Source organism: Hibiscus syriacus, unplaced genomic scaffold, assembly GCF_006381635.1.
Source record: "Hibiscus syriacus cultivar Baekdansim isolate YM2019G1 unplaced genomic scaffold, ASM638163v2 tig00111105_pilon, whole genome shotgun sequence".
NCBI lineage: Eukaryota > Viridiplantae > Streptophyta > Magnoliopsida > Malvales > Malvaceae > Hibiscus > Hibiscus syriacus.
The window spans coordinates 1,748,435-1,765,577 of record NW_024062987.1 but is presented as its reverse complement, the minus strand read 5'-3'; the positions used below and the strand labels follow the sequence as shown (position 1 = coordinate 1,765,577).

Below are 17,143 nucleotides of genomic sequence, written 5' to 3'. Positions count from 1 at the left end.
GGAGTCTCTTTGGTCACTAGGAAACTCTCTGAAAAGGACTGTGCCGTTCTCATTGATAATATCAAGTCCAGGCTTTACCACTGGTCAAGTAAACTCTTGTCTTATGCAGGTAGACTTGAACTTATAAGAGAGGTCTTGTTTAGTGTTGCTAACTACTGGTGCATACAACTTTTTCTACCTCAATCTATTATTGAAAAGATTGAGCAACTCTGTTCTCGCTTTTTTTAGAAAGGTTCAGATAAAGCGGCTACTGGAGCTCGAGTAAGCTGGGGAACGATATGCCAACCGAAACTTGGAAGAGGACTTGGTTTAAAGGACTTAAAAATGTGGAATAAGGCGTGTATGATCCAGCTTATTCGCAGTATCCTAGCGAGTTAATGCTCATTGTGGGTTGTTTGGCTAAACAACTACGTCCTCAACGATAAAGACTTCTGGCACATTGATAGCGGTACTAATACCAGCTGGACCTTCAGAAAATTACTAAAACTAAGGAGTGAAGTCAACGTTGTTTTCTCAACCGGAGCAACATCAGTTCGTGCAATTTGGGAAGAGACTAGGGTTAAGAGAGACAAAGTTCACTGGAGTAGTATGATTTGGTTTCCCCTCCACATTCCTAAACACAGCATGATCGCTTGGATGGCTATTTTGGACAGACTTCCTACTAAAGTTAGATTACAACATATGGGTATTGCTATTGATGGTTTATGTGTTTTATGTAAAGAAGCACAGGAAACAAGATATCACTTGTTCATGGAATGTCCACTAGCAAGCTCTCTATGGAAGGAAATCTTACTACTAACCGGCTTGCGGAGATCTTTATTATCCTGGGATCATCAAATATCCTGGGCATGTGGTTCCTAGACAGGTAACTCCCTCCTAATAAATATTCTGAAGCTTGCATGGACTGCATTTATTTATTCTCTTTAGGAAGAAAAAAACAAAAGGTTATTCCGAAGAAGCTCAAGAACTGTTGATGAAATCCTTAAAGCTATTAAGGAGTTTGTTAGAATTCAACTAAGAGATAGGATAATCAATAGAATAGATAGAGTTAATATCTCTCTTTGTATCCAATGGGGTATTGACTAACCTTTATGTTGGTTGGTCATGCTCCACTTTGGCTGTTTTGATGTCTGAAACTGTTTTGATGCCTATATTGTATCTGTATCTGTTTTGATGTCTGTTTGTAGCAATTTACTGCTCCCTTTTGGGTAATAATATTCTTTTATTTATCCAAAAAAAAGTTATTATAATAATACATTTATCTAAAATACCCTTAATCGAAAAATTAAAATCAAGTAGAAGAATCTACAGTATTTCAGTATTTGATTTGGATATATCAAGTTCGATTCGAATTTGGTTTGGTTATCAAATTCGACGGAGTAGCTTCGTCGTCAGACCATAATCCACCTTCATCTGATGCATTAAAATCGTCCGGTGACTCAGAACAATATGGTTCTGCCAAAATCGATGAAAGATGAGGCAGCGGCAATGAACAACTGGATTGCAGGGAACTCTATGTTCTTCCGTCATCATCCTTCATCTGTCGCGCCTAGGCTTGATAATCGAATCTCGACATGTTTCTTCCACCAAATGCAACATCCAACTTATCCAAATCAAAGATTTCTTCAATAGTTTTCCGGTTCTCCGGATCATTGGAATACACAAACTTCACTTTCTGGTATGTTTTAGGCTCAAGGAATGGCTTCAACATCTGCCAAAGAGTTTGAATCCTTTAAAACCATCCGAAGCATCTGTGTTGGGTACTATTTCTTGATACACAAGTTATAATTTAATTAATTCGATCAACAAAAGTTTGATTCAATTATTAACCAAAACAGTAATAACAAGTACCATCCAGGAAGATTGAAATAATTTGGGAGGATTATAGAGGATTCCAAGGCCAAGTTTCTCGGGATAGTGATCCTGCAAGATACGAGTTGTTTCCCGAGACAGCTTAACAGATACGGTCGCCTTTGCCAGCCCTTGGAAATCAACTAACCACACCATCTGCTCCTGATCTTCCTTCAAATTCATAACCGCGTTTTCCGTGCAATATACCAAGTATTTAATCTGCCCTGATGTTGATTTTGTATTCTGAAGACCACAACTTGTTCAATTTCATCATACAAAAACTAGATAATAATATAATTGATAGACTGTTACCTGAAAACCATGTCTCATGACAAGAACAGGTCTGTCAAGTTTTTTTTTTTGGATAAGTAAAATTCATTCATCCAAAAAGAAGGCAGCATAAGCTGCTACAAAACGTAATCACAAAGACATTACACCAAACCCTAATCTATACACAGTTTCCTATTAACAGCATCTACCCTATTCATATGACTTCTATACAATTTTATTCTAACAGCTTCTTTAATACTACTGACAACAGTTCCAACCGAACGATGAAAGCCTCTAAATTGTCTGTGGTTTCGTTCCTCTCATATGTAGTAAATAAACCCAGTCCAAGCCAGCTTTAGGATGTGCACCAGTAGAGATTTGCCTTTAAGGTTGAGCAGCAGCCAGTGAATAGAGTCACTCCAGCTAAGAGGTGCCCGAGTAAGACCACAGGCAAGAAGAATAGCAGTCCAAACTTCCCTTGCAAAAACACAATCAGAGAATAGATGATCACGAGATTCAAGCCCAGAGCTACACAGACCACAGCCTCCATCCATTATAATAACAAACCTAGAAAGTTTGTCCTTTGTTGGCAATCTATCCAAGATTGCCATCCAAGAAATCAGTGAGAGTTTTAGGATGTGGCCAGGGAACCACACCAGGCGGTGCCAACAAACCTTCTCACACCTATTCCGAATGTTTTCCCATATCCATCTAGCATTAATTTGGTCCCAATTTCTGCTGGAACAAAATAACCTCCTAGCATCACTCCTCATTTTGAACAACTTAGCTAGGATCCAACTGAAGTGAGTCTTATACTCAGCATTCCAAAAATCAACTAATCTGAGGCACTTCCTTTCAATTGTTAAATGACATTTCTTTTGCACTTCCTTTCAATTGTTAAATGACATTTCTTTTCCCAATCAAAATTATTCAGATTTAACAATCAAAATAATATCAAGGGTTCGAATACTACCGATTGTGAATAGAGTAAACTGAGTTGGGAGGTTAGCTATTGCCTCTGCAATACCCGATCTGAATTAGTCTATCAATAGATCAGATATCGATCGTTATACATAAAAAATAATATCTTTAATTATGTTTAATGTTATCCAATTTTGATCCAACTCAAGTTTGGAGATTTATAATTGAGTTTAAATAAAGGAGCTAAATCCAATTTTGATTCCAACATAATTGTGTTTAAATCAATTAGATATATCAATGGCATCCAAGATGTTTATTTATAGAGAGGGAAAGTGGCCACAAATACAAAGAATACAAAAACGTGAAAAGTAGTCAAAACTAGTGTGTTTGTTAACAGTAGAAGTCATATGAAGTAGCTAATGGTTCAGGTTTTAGGCCTTAAAATGGCACCCCTGACAACAAGTCCATTCTTCCAGTGGCCACCATGTTGATAGAGGTCAAAACATATCTCTCCGGCAGCTTCTTCTATATTCTCCGGTGTACGGAAACCGCCGACGTTGAGCTCTATCCATTCCCCTCTAGGCTTCTCCAATAGACTGACTTGCCTTTCTTGGAACCCGTCGCCATTCGGGAGGGGATATAGTCTGAGCTTGACGGGGAGTTCCCAACCGGATGCTCCTTTTGTCAACTTTATCTCGTACACAGCCTCGTATAATGTTGCTGGGGAAAGCTCTGACATTTTGAACTTCCCCCTCACGTCCAACCAGCATACATGGCTTAATTTCGCTACTTCGATGTTTTCTTCACTGCAATATCAGATAATTAGAGTTTAGGACCACGGAGATTTACAGAAATGGATCACTGAAAACAAAGAGAAGAGAAGAGAAAAGTGACTTTGTGTCTTTAAAACTGTTCCAAATCCAATTCTCACGGCCACCCCATGTGACGTAGAGTGACCTTGCGTACAACATGAAGCATTTGTGACCAGTCCTTGCATCTTCCCAGGTTTTCTGCATGATTGATCATGTAAATCATAGATAATGTTGTAGTATATGATTCCATTGAGGATGAAGGATCTAAGGAAAATAGAGATTTTGGAGAAAATAATTAGAAATATATGTGAATATACCTTTCTCTTGTGATCAAGGAAGGCCTCCTTGTTGTCTTCCTCCTCCTCCTCCTCCTTCTTCTTCTTCTCATTCTTCCTCAGAAAGTTCATTGCTTATGTTATGTTCCCAAACAAAATCAAAGAGTCTATAGACTCCAGAAACCTTTAATGTCCTCTGTTGACTTCAATCACTTTCTTTATATATAGAGTAAAACCCGATGAACAGTCTAAATTAAGGAAATTAAACTTCCAGGAAATTTGCTGCAAGTTTTTTTTTCCTCGAACCATAAATTCTCACCTTCTTTTTACATGAGAACGCGTCAAAGTAATAAATTCTAGAGAGCCAGAAAAGTCTAAATATGCAGAGAAGAGGACATTAATTACAAGTACCTACCGACTACTAGTAAAAGACTTGTTCCAACTTCTACCTGAACTGCTATGACTATTCTCTTCTTCTTTTCCCTACACTGTCAATTGTGAAACACGTAAAGTTGAAGACCAGATCCAAGTCTTTCTTCCTCCAGAAGTTACAAAACCAGCAGTGGAAGAAGAAACTAAGAAGTTTCGGAGGTATCTCTACCGTGTGAACTTTACCTATATATAGCAGAAGCAGGAACCAAAGGAAAATCAAAGCAATCCATTCATCTTGATTCGAATCCCTTGTTAAGGTTTTTGTTCTTGTGTAATCTAACGGAGTTGTTACTTCTCTTTCTGGTGTTGTGTGATTTTTCCATGAATGAATAACAATTAATATGAATGAAATGAATCTAATATATTTTTCTTTGTTTCAGGAGTTGTGACCAATTTCAAGTAGTCATGGCTGAAATAGCTTCTATTTTCGTGAGTCCTATAGTTTCCATGCTCGCTGAAACTGTTGCAACCTTGATCCACGACGAATATGCTGCAATCAAGGGTGTTAAGGAGGATCTGAAAAAGCTGTTACACACTCTAGAAACTATTAGAGCTGTGCTTGAAGATGCTGAGCAGAGGTCTGCTTGCGATCGATCGTTGAGACTCTGGCTCTCAAGGCTCAAAGATGCTGCTTTTGATGCGGAGGACATACTAGACTCTTTTGCAGCCAAAGCTCGCCTCGGGAAGGTTCGTAGAATCCGAGCTAAAATCCGTGCGGCATCTGAGATCAAAAGAATTTCAGAAAGACTTGATTTGATTGCTAAAGACAGGAGAGATTTCAACCTCAATGTAAGTAGTGGTGATGGTGGAAGGTCTCGTTCTCAAAGTCCGGTCGACTTTCCACTCACCAGTTCCTTTGTCGAAACTACTGATGTGTTCGGTAGGGAGTCTGATAAACAAAGATTAATAGATCAGATTCTATCAAATGAATCTAATAGTAGTGAAGGTGGTGTTTCTGTCACTCCCATCATTGGGATGGGAGGCTTAGGCAAAACAACTCTAGCTCAACTCATCTTCAATGATGGAAGAGTTAAGGGTCACTTTGAGTATAAGATGTGGGTCTGTGTCACCATTGATTTCAATCTCAAAAGGATTCTCAAGGGAATTATAGAGTTCCACACTCAAATGGAGGTTTCTAACAACTTGTCCTTTGACGGCCTAGTGTCACGCTTCAAAGACATCTTGGCCGGCAAGAACTTCCTGCTTGTTCTAGACGATGTTTGGGTTGACAACTACCAAGAGTGGGATCCGCTTCGAAACATTTTGAAGCTAGGAGGTAAAGGTAGCAGAGTTTTAGTCACGTCTCGATCTGACAGGGTGTCCGACATTATGGGGACCCAAACTCCCTATAGATTAGAATATCTGCCCCAGGAGGAATGTTGGTCATTGTTCAAAAGGATTGCTTTCAAAGACTGCAATAACGTGCCGAGCCGCAGACTAATGGAATTGGAAGGTATCGGTAGGGAAATCGTTGGAAAATGCAATGGTCTGCCTTTGGCTGTGAAGGCAATGGGGGGTCTCCTGCGCGGTAACGTCGATGTAGACAAATGGAGGCGGATCTTAAGAGATAGCATATGGGAGCTAGAAGGCGAGAGAAGCCTTGATAAACCCCAAATTTTGCCTGCCTTGAAATTGAGTTACGATGACTTGCCTTCCTATTTAAAGCAGTGTTTTTCGTATTGCTCTATATTTCCAAAGGCCTACGTTTTTGACAGGAAGGAGCTGATCAAGCTTTGGATGGCTGAAGCATTTATACAGCATAGAGGGCGAAGTAGCGCAGAGGAGACCGGATGCGAATACTTTGATGAGTTGTTAACGAGGTCTTTCTTCCAAATTTTAGACATTGATAACAAAAAGAGATACAAAATGCATGATCTTATCCATGAGTTGGCAGTATCGGTTTCGAGTCCGGAGTGCTGCCAAGTCAAGGATAACGAGCCGTGTGTTTTTGATCGAGAATCTCGTCATGTCTCATTTCTTTGCCAGGAATTAGAGAGTCCAACCTGCAAACAGGCTTTTAAGACATGTAATAAGTTGCGCACGCTCCTACTGCCTAGCGAGTACTTGAAAAGCATAGGAGTGCAGGCTCTGGACCAGATGTTTCGTTCTCTAAAGTACATTCGTGTCTTGGATCTAAGTTCGACCTCAATCTCGGAATTGCCAAGCTCGGTTGAAGAGTTGAAGCTATTGCGCTCCTTGGATCTCTCCAGGACCGAGATCAAAAGGCTTCCTGATTCTGTATGTAACCTGTGGAATCTACAGACCCTTAAGCTTCTAGGGTGCCTTTGGCTTTTTGAATTGCCCAAGGACCTTGGTAAATTGGTTAACCTGATTTATCTCGAGCTAGATGAGATGTTTTGGTTCAAATGTAGGACACTGCCACCAGGATTGGGAAACTTAAGCAGACTACAGAACCTGCATGCATTTCAAGTACTCAAAGGTGAAACCCGACATGGCATCGGAGAGTTGAAGGACATGGAGAATCTTACAGGAAAGCTGCATATATCCAACCTGGAGAATGCGGTGAACGCAGCTGAGGCAAAGCTAAACCAGAAGGAGAGACTTGAGAAGCTGGCGTTAGAATGGAGTGACAAACAGTTCAACAACCAAGAAGATGAAGTCAGAGCAGAGAGGGACCTCAAAGACCTCCAGCCTCATTCTAATCTCAAAGAGCTGGCCCTTCATCATTTCAAGGGCTCTAATTTTCCGTCATGGATGACGGAAAGTCATCGTTTCCTTCCAAATTTAGTAAAACTCACATTGAGTCATTGCACTAAGTGCACAACATTCTCTGTTGGTCAGTTACCTTGCCTTAGAGAGCTCTACATCAAAGGGATGCGGGAACTGGAAGAATGGCCAGAAGCTCAAAGTCATTCATTGTCTAGACTACGTATCAGTAACTGCCCCAAGCTAAGGAAGGTTCCAGAATTGATGTTCAATTTAAGAGCTCTGAAGATAAAAAAGTGTGATTCACTCAAGGCTCTTCCATTTGCTCCTTCTCTGATGTTTCTAATACTTGCTGACAATCTTGTTCTGGAGAATTGGCGAGAAGGTGGGCTTATTTCCGTAGATAATCAAGGCAACCGAGCAGGTGAACCTAGGCCTTCATTGATTGGTCTTTTGGAGTTGAAAATGGAGAACTGCCCCAACATCCGAGCACTTCCTCGGATGTTTTTTCCTCAAAAGCTGGAAATAAAAGGATGTGAACTCGTGACCGCCCTTCCGGTGTCGCAACGACTTCAGCATTTAGCTTTGGGATTGTGCTCTAATGATGCACTCGTAAGGAACATACCAAGTAGCAACTCTCTCTACTCCCTGGTCATTTCAAACATCTCAAACCTTACCTCCTTCCCAAGATTGCCACATCTTCCGGGGCTTAACAGTCTGTATATAAGTGACTGTGAAGATCTGTCTTCGTTGTCTGAAGAAGAAGGGTCATTGAAAAGCTTGTCATCTCTCCAACTGCTCTCTGTTCGAGGGTGTCCAAAGCTCGAATCACTTCCCAATGAAGGGCTACCAAGTGCACTCCAATGTCTAGTGATCGGCTCGTGTCGCATTCTGAAATCTCTAGGTTCCGAACAGACATTAACGAGCCTTGCCTCACTCAAGGACTTGTATTTGGAGGATTGCCCCTCGATTCAGTCCTTTCCCGAGGTTGGACTACCTTCATCTCTTCAACATTTGGAGATCCATGGATGTCCCCTGCTTGTACAACAATGCCAAGAGCACGGTACAGAATGGCCGAAGATCAAACACGTTACGGACCTGGAAATCGATTCCGTCTAGCAATGGTCGCACCAACATATGGTTGGTTGTAGAAAGTGTGTTTCTTCTCTCACACACATATATTTTGATTTATTGTTTCATGCAAACCACCATTTCTAAAGCACGTTCTACCTGCAAATCATTCTTGTTCATTAACTGTTTCAAGCTTAAAGGGAAACCGACACATGGTTGTATGTGTTTTGCAGGGCCGTGAGAGGTTGGTTTATTTACTGCTGTCCGTGGCGGATGAAAATAATAGCTTCAAATAATGATTGTCATTCCCAATATTTGTGTTTGTAAACATATAGTTAAGGAGCAGTCGAATAACCGAATTCATGTGCTTTATTTACATTGTAATTCGTCTTCCATTGTTCCCCCTCAATTACATTTTCTATCATCGTACGTGGATATATCGTGTAGACGTACAATTATTCGAATTCAAAACTTTTAAAAAAATAATATTTCCTTTTAACATTAAAATTGTTTAGAAAATTTAACCTTTAACAATAATTTTAAATGATTCTGTGTTTGGGAATTGATAGATGAATTTTGTAAATCATAATATGTTGTTAATTTTGTTGGTTCAAAATATGGACTTTATTAGTTCATTGCTAAAAATGGGCCAAATTCATTCACTAGGTTTCTAAGGCGTGCAGTTCAATGGCGGTCTTTTTTCACTGAGCAAACAGTTTCATTAATTAGCCCAACAGTACATATAAAAGTTTATTTGGGGATTTATGATATTTGTTATATTGTTCAAGAAAATTATCATATCAAAGTGGCGTGTTTATTTAAATAATATTTTTTACTTAAACTTGTTATGTTTAGATGATAATTTTTAATAAAATATATTTTTTAATTAAATTTTATCAAACCAGAGTGAAAAGTTTGAATAAAAAATATTTTTTTTGAAAATCATCAAATCGAATATAACAAATACTGTAGATCCCTAAATAAATGGCTTTGTATTGTATTAGGCTAAATAATTCGCCCACCTATGATATTGGGCTTATTGGACTGATTTTGCCAATGGATGGCTCTTAAATATTTAAGATTAGAAGAGGGCTTTTATAAAAAAAAAATTAGACGAGGGCCCACGAAAGAAAGAATTGAGAAATAATAATAAGTCAACTAAAGTGATATTAAGTCAAATAAATTCATTCACCGGGTTTCTAAGGTACGTTTTTATTTCTTTTGATATATTTCTATTTTTTTATAAATCATTTTAGTTATTTTATTATTTAATTTTTTAAAGTTAGATTTTATATTGATTCGACTGATCAAGATGATACTTATTTGTTATCTTATTAATTTTTCGTGCTTTAGACCATTCGATTGAATTTGAATATACGATTAACATTTAGAGATAATTTTCTTACGATACTCGACTCTGATTTATGTGCATTTATATTTTATTGGATTTTTTGGATGATTTTTAATTTTTCCTTATATGATTCATATATGATCTTAAATGACTAATTTATTATATCAATAGTTATAAAAATTATCGTAATTGTATGCTTAATTTACGTCTACAATTATAAAACATTCATTGTAATTTTAATTTTTAAATAAAATTAGCAAATTTTGTTCTATTTATATAAAAAAAACAGTTTTTTGTGATCCTAAACCTAACAAATTATACAAGTTCTTTTTTATTAAGCTAAGATAATTATAAAATATTATATTTTCTAAATACTTTCAACTATTTGACAATGACTGCTCAATCACCCTACTGTAATTACTGAAGCTCGAACTCTTAACTTCTACTAAGATAAGCTGATTCGTGTTACAAGTTTTTTATGTTACAATAATCATACAATTCTTTTTAATTAAATATTATTGTAACTTTATGCTTTTGGATTATTCTTTTTATATCATATTCCATGGTGCGTCTTTTTCTTTTTTCTTTTGCTTTTTGCTGTTACAACAATTATACAAGTATCTTTTTCTTAATTAGTATTATTGAAACTTTATGCATTTGGGTTTTTCTTTTCCGAATCATATTCCATGGTGCGTCCATTTACATCATTCGTGTATAAATAATTATTAAAATATAAACCTATTTTGTTGACAATTAATATATCAATATTTATTGACTTAGGTCGTCTTCCCCGTAAACAACTAAGAAAACGCTAATTTTGTATTAATAAAAGTTATGTATATAGGTGTGTTTTAATCCCTTCATTCCCGCAATCAGTAAATATCTTTCTTTTTCCAAGAAAACCATGGCAGGTGCAGAAGATTTGAAGGTGTTGGGGACAAGGCAAAGCATGTTTACCGTAAGAGTTTTGTGGGCACTGAAGCTGAAGGGCGTGGAGTACGAGTTCATTGAAGAAGACCTTGTTCATAAGAGTTCATTGCTTCTCGCGTTGAACCCAGTTCACAAAAAGGTTCCCGTACTCGTTCATGGTGGTAAGCCCATCGTCGAATCCAAAATCATCCTCGAGTACATCGATGAGACATGGAAACAGAGGCCTCTGTTGCCCGAAGATCCTCCGCAGAGAGCTTACGCCCGTTTCTGGGCTGCGTTTATTGATGACAAGGTGATTGGTACTTTGTTAACCACGATTTGTCTTTTCTTTTTTCATCATTTATGTTTGAATCAACTTGAAATTACAAGTGTTGGGGGTGTAGTTGATGGAAGCGGCGAGGAAAGCATTTGCGACGACGGCAGAAGCTCAAGCGATTGCGGTGGAGTCGACGACTGAGGCCCTAAACTTATTGGAAGGAGAGCTTCAAGGGAAGAAATATTTCAGCGGAGGCGAAGAGATCGGATACCTTGATATCGTGGCCGGATGGATTGCGTATTGGTTGCAGTTCATTGAAGAAGTTGGGGGCTTCAAAGCAATGGATTCCACAAAGTTTCCCCGCTTAGATGCATGGATCAAGAACTTTCTGCAAATCACAAGCGTTGCGCAAAACCTTCCCCCGCCCCATGAATTGCGCAGTATATTCTGCGCCATTCAAGACGCTATGCAAATCAAATAATTTTTCGTCTCTCGTTTGCTTCTTTATCATTTCTGCTCTAAAATTTGCTAGTAACAATGTGGATTGTGTATCGTGCTACTGTCTGTAATTCTCGATTTCATAATTAAGCCATTAAGGTGTTTGGTATTGTCGTATTTTTATGAATCTTATTGACTTAATAACTCGTATTAAAATACTTTTAACCTATCAACTTATTTTTACATGATTGACATGGTTGGTGCAACAACCACCACGAATTAGAAATGATAATAAAGTTATATATTACACCAACCATCTAACGGTAGGTGGTTACCAATTCCTTCAAACTCAGGGTTTATTGTTTCGTTGATTATGATTTATTTATATTTATACGATACAATTAGTTGGTAAGATTAATTTATGGTAAACTTGCATAAAAAGATTGGACGTCACTTTAATCCTGAACAAAAAGCAGCATTACTAAATAAAAAATCTTCTTTATTATTTTATTGGAAAAACAACTCTCAAACAACGTTAATCGGAAAAATATCAAAAAAAATTTCACGTACGATGACCTCGCGTTTTGTGAAAAGTGAGATCAGACCTTTACATGTTTTTGTAGAAAGCGAGGTACTTCTACGTGTTTAATTTAAGGATGTTTTTTAATTAATGCCGTTTGAGGGTTGTTTTTATAATAAAATGATAAATGGGGTTTTATTTAATATTACCCACAAAGCAAGCATGCAGGAATAGAGAAGCGCAGATTAAGAATGCAAAATAAAGGTCATTTATTAACATTTATATATAAAAAAAAGTGATGGAAGAAAAAGATGCAAAATGCAAATGTAATCTCATGAAAATGAAAGACCCCAAAAAAAGTTTAAAACTTTGAAGAAATTACTGAAACCTCTCAGCTCTTCTTTTCACCAGCAGAGGTCTTCTTCTTGGCTGTAGCTTGGGAATACAAGAAAGTTCCAAGAATGGCAATCCCAGATCCAAGTGCGTTCAAAGGCCGAACTGGATTCCTAAACACCAACACAGTCGAAACTATAACCACCACTCTCTTCATCGTGTTCCCCACAGAAAATGTCAAAGGACTGATCTCATCGAGCGCCTCGTAAGACGATTGATTGTACAGATGATAAAAAATCCCAGAGAGCAAAACCCACATGTAAAATGTGGAAGCATTCCCCACTGTTTGGATCGCATTGTGATATCCTTGAACCCATTGGGACCCTTCAACGACAACAGCCACTGGAAACAGATAAAACAGAGAGATTATACTGATCCAACCATAAAGATTCAATCCGTTCACTTCCTTGAAGTTCTGCAAACTTTTCTTGGAATAAATGTTTCTCAACACGAATCCCACATTGCTGATCAAAGCACCCCATAAGCCTTGGAGATTGAAGGAAACTTCAGTTACTGCAGCTAGAGAACATCCCAGAACAATGGGGAGAATAGAAAGCCAGACTTTTAAAGGGTATGTATCACCGAGGAACGAAGAGAAAACAACGGAAAACACGGGCTCCGATGATTTGATTACATGTGTGAAAGAAACGGCAACTTTGGAGAACGAAACACAGGCCGAGATGTGGCCTATTGTGTGGAACAATGCGGGTCCGAGGAGTGCGATAATGAAAGGCTTTGTGATTTTGGGACAAGGTTGCAACTTTAAAGACCAGAGGACCAACATCCAAATTGAACCGGCAAAGAGTTGAAAAGAAGCGAGAAGCCATGGGAATGGGAACACATTCAACGCTTTCTTATTGTAAATGTTGAAGACAATGTTCTGAAAGTACCAAAAACCGAACACAAGTGCGAGCTGTAAAGTTTTGGCCTTTGACTTAGCTGCTGCGGCTTCAACAGATTCGGCTTCTGGATTCGGTTCGGATGATGCAGCTGCTTTGGGAACATGGGATCCTGGTTTCCTAGACGGGATTTCAAGGATATTCCCGAAATGAGCTGTTTTGGTGGTTAAAGCTTGGATCTTGCCCAAAGGGAAGCCATGGATTTTGTTGGAGTTGCAGAGATTGGAGCTGAGAGGGGGTGGATTTGTTGAGAAGAACGGGAGAGTGAGTAAAGTTATGGGGGATTTGGATCCTTTTTATGGGATGATATCGATGAGTGGATTTAGAGAAAGCGACGGGAGAGGATGGTATGAGATTCAAAGTAAACATCTGTAATCCAGGAGACAGAAATCAGAGGGATTCTCTGCAATAAGCGAGAGGAAGAAGAAAGGATAGATATATGCAGCGGCTGCCTCTTGGTTTGGATCTTAAAGGCACCCCTTTTTGGTTCATAATTAAGCAACTGTTTTGGGTTGCAAAATTTCGAACGTTTGTATTGGGTTTTGGGCTATGGTAACCTGCAATATTCGAGGGATTAAATTAGTATTACCTAAAAATTACTATATTAAACTCGTTCGTGATCCAGGAATCGTGTCATTTTTTTAATAATATTTATTTTAAATATAAAAACAAAATGAATTGTTTGAAGAAAAATCTGAATTTATGCCGTCTGCTATTGACTTGGATTGCTCCCTTTGGACGTTGGATCCACTCGTCTCACCTACAAAATCCATCATTGTTGTATCTACCTTTACTTTAGGTGCTCATATTAATTTTCTTTTATCGATATTTGATAAACACTCGTAGTCATCAAATATAAGTCATGGTTGAGTTGAGATAAAATTAATTTATCAATATATTATTATTTTTATATGTATTTTTATATTTAGTATTGATCATATTTATCTTTCATTTCCGATACTTTTGATTGTTTATATCCAATACTTTTAATTGTTTAATTAAATTTTTAACTATTTTTCATTTCATTTTATTATTTAATGATCAATTTATTATATACTTTAACGATTGGTTATTAAAGAAATGACTGATTAATTGGTAAAAACTATATTGAATTTAAAATACATTGTTCAAGGTAGCCCGATACCATTTGAAAGTCTTTGATCTGTTGAGCTCCAACAGCGAACACCGATAAAGATAGGTGAAGCTTATAACTTGAATTTCTTTGTATTTTAACGAATAAGTGGAATTCTCCATGGATATTGGAACACTGAGCTCTGTCACCACTCTTACAACTTCTGTTTCTTGACAATTTCCTTTTAAAAAAAAAACAGTTTGAATTTATTCATATCCATATGATAACATAAGCTCCCCATCCATGGAAAATCCTGTCATTTTAGAGGATGGAGTTTCTCGTAAAGGGCTTGGTACTTGACGACGAGCTTGTCGTGAGACGGCCAACTTTCTTTTATTATCTCAATTTCCGAAAACTCCAAATCCATGCGGATGACAACGGAAACCTCCCGTCAATCAGTCTCAAACCACTCTGTTGTTCCAAAACACCGATCAAGTTCCCAAGCCAACCAAAAGCAAGATCCGCCAGCCCCATCTCATCTCCCCCGAACAATCTCTTTCCCTCCAGCTCCTCCTCCACAAACTTCAGGTTCTCCACCGCTGCTTCCATGGCTTCCTCCCGTTCTTTCCCTTGGCTCGTAAGGGTGTTGGGGAGATGGGTTTGGAGTTGTGGACGAGGACTGGGATTTTCTTGTAGATGGGATTGCAGTGAAGAAGCAAAGCACTCTTGTTGGACTCGTATTGTTCACCATATATATGCCTTTGAGCTTCAACGCCCAAACTACCATTAAACCGAAAGGGGATGACCATATGTTCAACATCTTTACTTCGCCCGCCATTGTTGTTTGCTTTCTCGTCTTTTTAACATCATATATATGCATCTTATCATTCCTGAACTAGTTTTGTTTTTAGTATTGTTTATTCTTGTTGTAACTTTGTGTTATCCCCGTCTCCAAGAGAATATTCTAGCAGTAGGGGAAAAACTAACTTTATATATCTTTAATTCGGTGATGAAAAGAAATACAATATTTTATTTATACAAATCTAAAATTAAATTAATTTGATATATGACTTTATAATTCTGTATAAATCATGTTTACTGAATTAAAATGTTTGATGTAATAAATAAATAAATAAATAAATATATGCGTTAAAATGTGATATTCTTAATAAAAATATAAAATGGTAACATCACTAGGACTTTTCACTTGAGGCTTCGGACATTTAATTGTGTTAACCTATCTATCACAAGAACATTATCATCATATAATAAAAGCAAAACTGTGAACAACCTAATCGATGAAGCCACACAAAAAAATGACAAAATGAAATCAAGATTCGAGTTTTATAAACATAATTCAGATATATTATTTTTAGAGATTGAAGCGGTGATGATTTTATTCTATTTATTTAAGTAGCAGGACTGAACCTTCAAACATATAAAATTACTGAAAATTAAGTTCATTTGTAGCCTTTCTCCAACGATTTTATCATAATTAAATATATTATTCTTATTGATATGTGTGATCCTCTAAGTTTTATTTGTCTACTTGATCTAATCAATTTTATTTCAATATTTTATTTTAAATCATACGATGAAAATGATTATATATATATATATATAAATGTAATTATGTAATGTGTGTTATACGTCTAACATATCGAAAATCATCATATTACTTTGATATATCAAATTATGCAAGTTATATATACATATTTCTATATTTACTTTAGATTAAGGTAAATATACTATATAGTTTACAAGTGAAATTAATTTTTAAATAAATTTAAGATTAGTTCATCTTGAGTCTGATTTAATGTGTTGTCTAACTCTATCAAGCATATATATATATATATATGTCTCTATTCAACGGTCAAAATGTTTTTTCAATAGTGGATCTGAAATATTTTTAAAGGTTGACACATATATATTAATAAAAAAAATTATATGGGGTGAGTATAAATAAAATTTTATAGTGAACACCAATAGTAAACTAGAAAATTATTATAAGAAATCGAATTCTAACGTCGGCATGCCCACTCTGAACAAACCTTATATTCACCATTGACTCCAATAGCTAAGACAAATTATCTTATATTCGAACTTTAGAGTAGATGATAAAACAATCCTAACTTGAATTATTTATCTGAAATAATTTTATAGACCACATACTTATTTAAATTATCGACTAATATAAATTGTCTTTCGCTTTATGAATAATCTTATAATTTAATTTTTATTCAATCAAACTATTTAATAACCAATGAGCTGATAGTTGCTTGATCTTTTTTTTGTTTTGTTTGCTGATTAGTCTGATATACCTTTTATTCCTATTTATTTAATTAGGTTTTTAATACTTTCTTTATATGACCCTCGTGTAATCTTAAATGGTTAGTTTATTATGTTAATAATTATATGAAAAATATTCTTACTATGTGTTTAGTTTACGGATGTGGTTATAAACCTTCATTGTAATTTAAATATTTTTAATTTTTAATAAAATTAGTGAATCCATTTTGTCAAAAAAATATTTTTAAATTTAAGAACTTAATTAATATAGATTTACATCAACAATATTTAGAGCAGATAGTTAAAAATTTTCAGTTGACACTTTTTTTCTCCCCTAGTTTGTGGTTTCAATACTCGTTAGGAGCAAAATTCTCCTTCCCCTCCCTTAGATTGATATTTAAAAAAAAAACTAAAATAGATTTACAAATAAAAACTTAGTTGAGATACAGTTTTACGAAATAATTTACTTTATTATTACATAATACTTGGACTAAATTATTATATAATTCAAAAAATAATTTTAAATTTTATCCAATAATAAAAATATTTTATTAAAATTAATATGAAAACCGGAAATCGAATTGAATAAAAATATTCTCGACCCTAAATAGAACAGCCAATGAAAGCAGGTGAAGCCATGAAGCACCACGTGAAGGGTTGCAGGAGGATCCGATATATGCTCCTTGAAATACCCAA

General features: G+C 36.3%; 3 protein-coding genes and 3 pseudogenes across 3 annotated transcripts; 2 read left to right on the top strand and 4 right to left on the bottom strand.

Moving 5' to 3' along the window:
- Positions 1 to 1,336: 1,336 nt before the first annotated feature.
- Positions 1,337 to 2,884, bottom strand: LOC120154100 (annotated as a pseudogene).
- Positions 2,885 to 3,333: 449 nt separating this feature from the next.
- On the bottom strand, positions 3,334 to 4,378 carry LOC120153801 (protein PHLOEM PROTEIN 2-LIKE A1-like). Its single transcript, XM_039165674.1, has 3 exons — positions 4,172 to 4,378; positions 3,937 to 4,052; positions 3,334 to 3,848 (listed from the first exon to the last, which is right to left on the bottom strand). Exons 1-3 carry the CDS (start codon positions 4,259 to 4,261, stop codon positions 3,467 to 3,469), a joined length of 588 nt encoding a protein of 195 aa, XP_039021605.1. The 5' UTR covers positions 4,262 to 4,378; the 3' UTR covers positions 3,334 to 3,466.
- A 284-nt stretch (positions 4,379 to 4,662) lies between these two features.
- On the top strand, positions 4,663 to 8,370 carry LOC120153793 (putative disease resistance protein RGA3). The gene is made up of 2 exons (XM_039165670.1): positions 4,663 to 4,871; positions 4,945 to 8,370. The coding sequence occupies exon 2, from the start codon at positions 4,967 to 4,969 to the stop codon at positions 8,345 to 8,347; it is 3,381 nt and encodes a 1,126-aa protein (XP_039021601.1). The 5' UTR covers positions 4,663 to 4,871; positions 4,945 to 4,966; the 3' UTR covers positions 8,348 to 8,370.
- Positions 8,371 to 10,430: 2,060 nt separating this feature from the next.
- Positions 10,431 to 11,451, top strand: LOC120153798 (probable glutathione S-transferase). The gene is made up of 2 exons (XM_039165672.1): positions 10,431 to 10,872; positions 10,964 to 11,451. Exons 1-2 carry the CDS (start codon positions 10,555 to 10,557, stop codon positions 11,315 to 11,317), a joined length of 672 nt encoding a protein of 223 aa, XP_039021603.1. The 5' UTR covers positions 10,431 to 10,554; the 3' UTR covers positions 11,318 to 11,451.
- A 640-nt stretch (positions 11,452 to 12,091) lies between these two features.
- On the bottom strand, positions 12,092 to 13,526 carry LOC120153796 (annotated as a pseudogene).
- Positions 13,527 to 14,474: 948 nt separating this feature from the next.
- On the bottom strand, positions 14,475 to 14,996 carry LOC120154099 (annotated as a pseudogene).
- Positions 14,997 to 17,143: the final 2,147 nt, after the last annotated feature.

Coding starts and splice junctions, on each gene's coding strand:
- LOC120153801 (XM_039165674.1), bottom strand. CDS start 4,261: ATGAACTTTCTGAGGAAGAATGAGAAGAAGAAGAAGGAGGAGGAGGAG. Junction 4,053..4,171: donor TCCTTGATCACAAGAGAAAG/GTATATTCACAT, acceptor TCAATCATGCAG/AAAACCTGGGAAGATGCAAG. Junction 3,849..3,936: donor AACAGTTTTAAAGACACAAA/GTCACTTTTCTC, acceptor CTGATATTGCAG/TGAAGAAAACATCGAAGTAG.
- LOC120153793 (XM_039165670.1), top strand. CDS start 4,967: ATGGCTGAAATAGCTTCTATTTTCGTGAGTCCTATAGTTTCCATGCTC.
- LOC120153798 (XM_039165672.1), top strand. CDS start 10,555: ATGGCAGGTGCAGAAGATTTGAAGGTGTTGGGGACAAGGCAAAGCATG. Junction 10,873..10,963: donor CTGCGTTTATTGATGACAAG/GTGATTGGTACT, acceptor TTGGGGGTGTAG/TTGATGGAAGCGGCGAGGAA.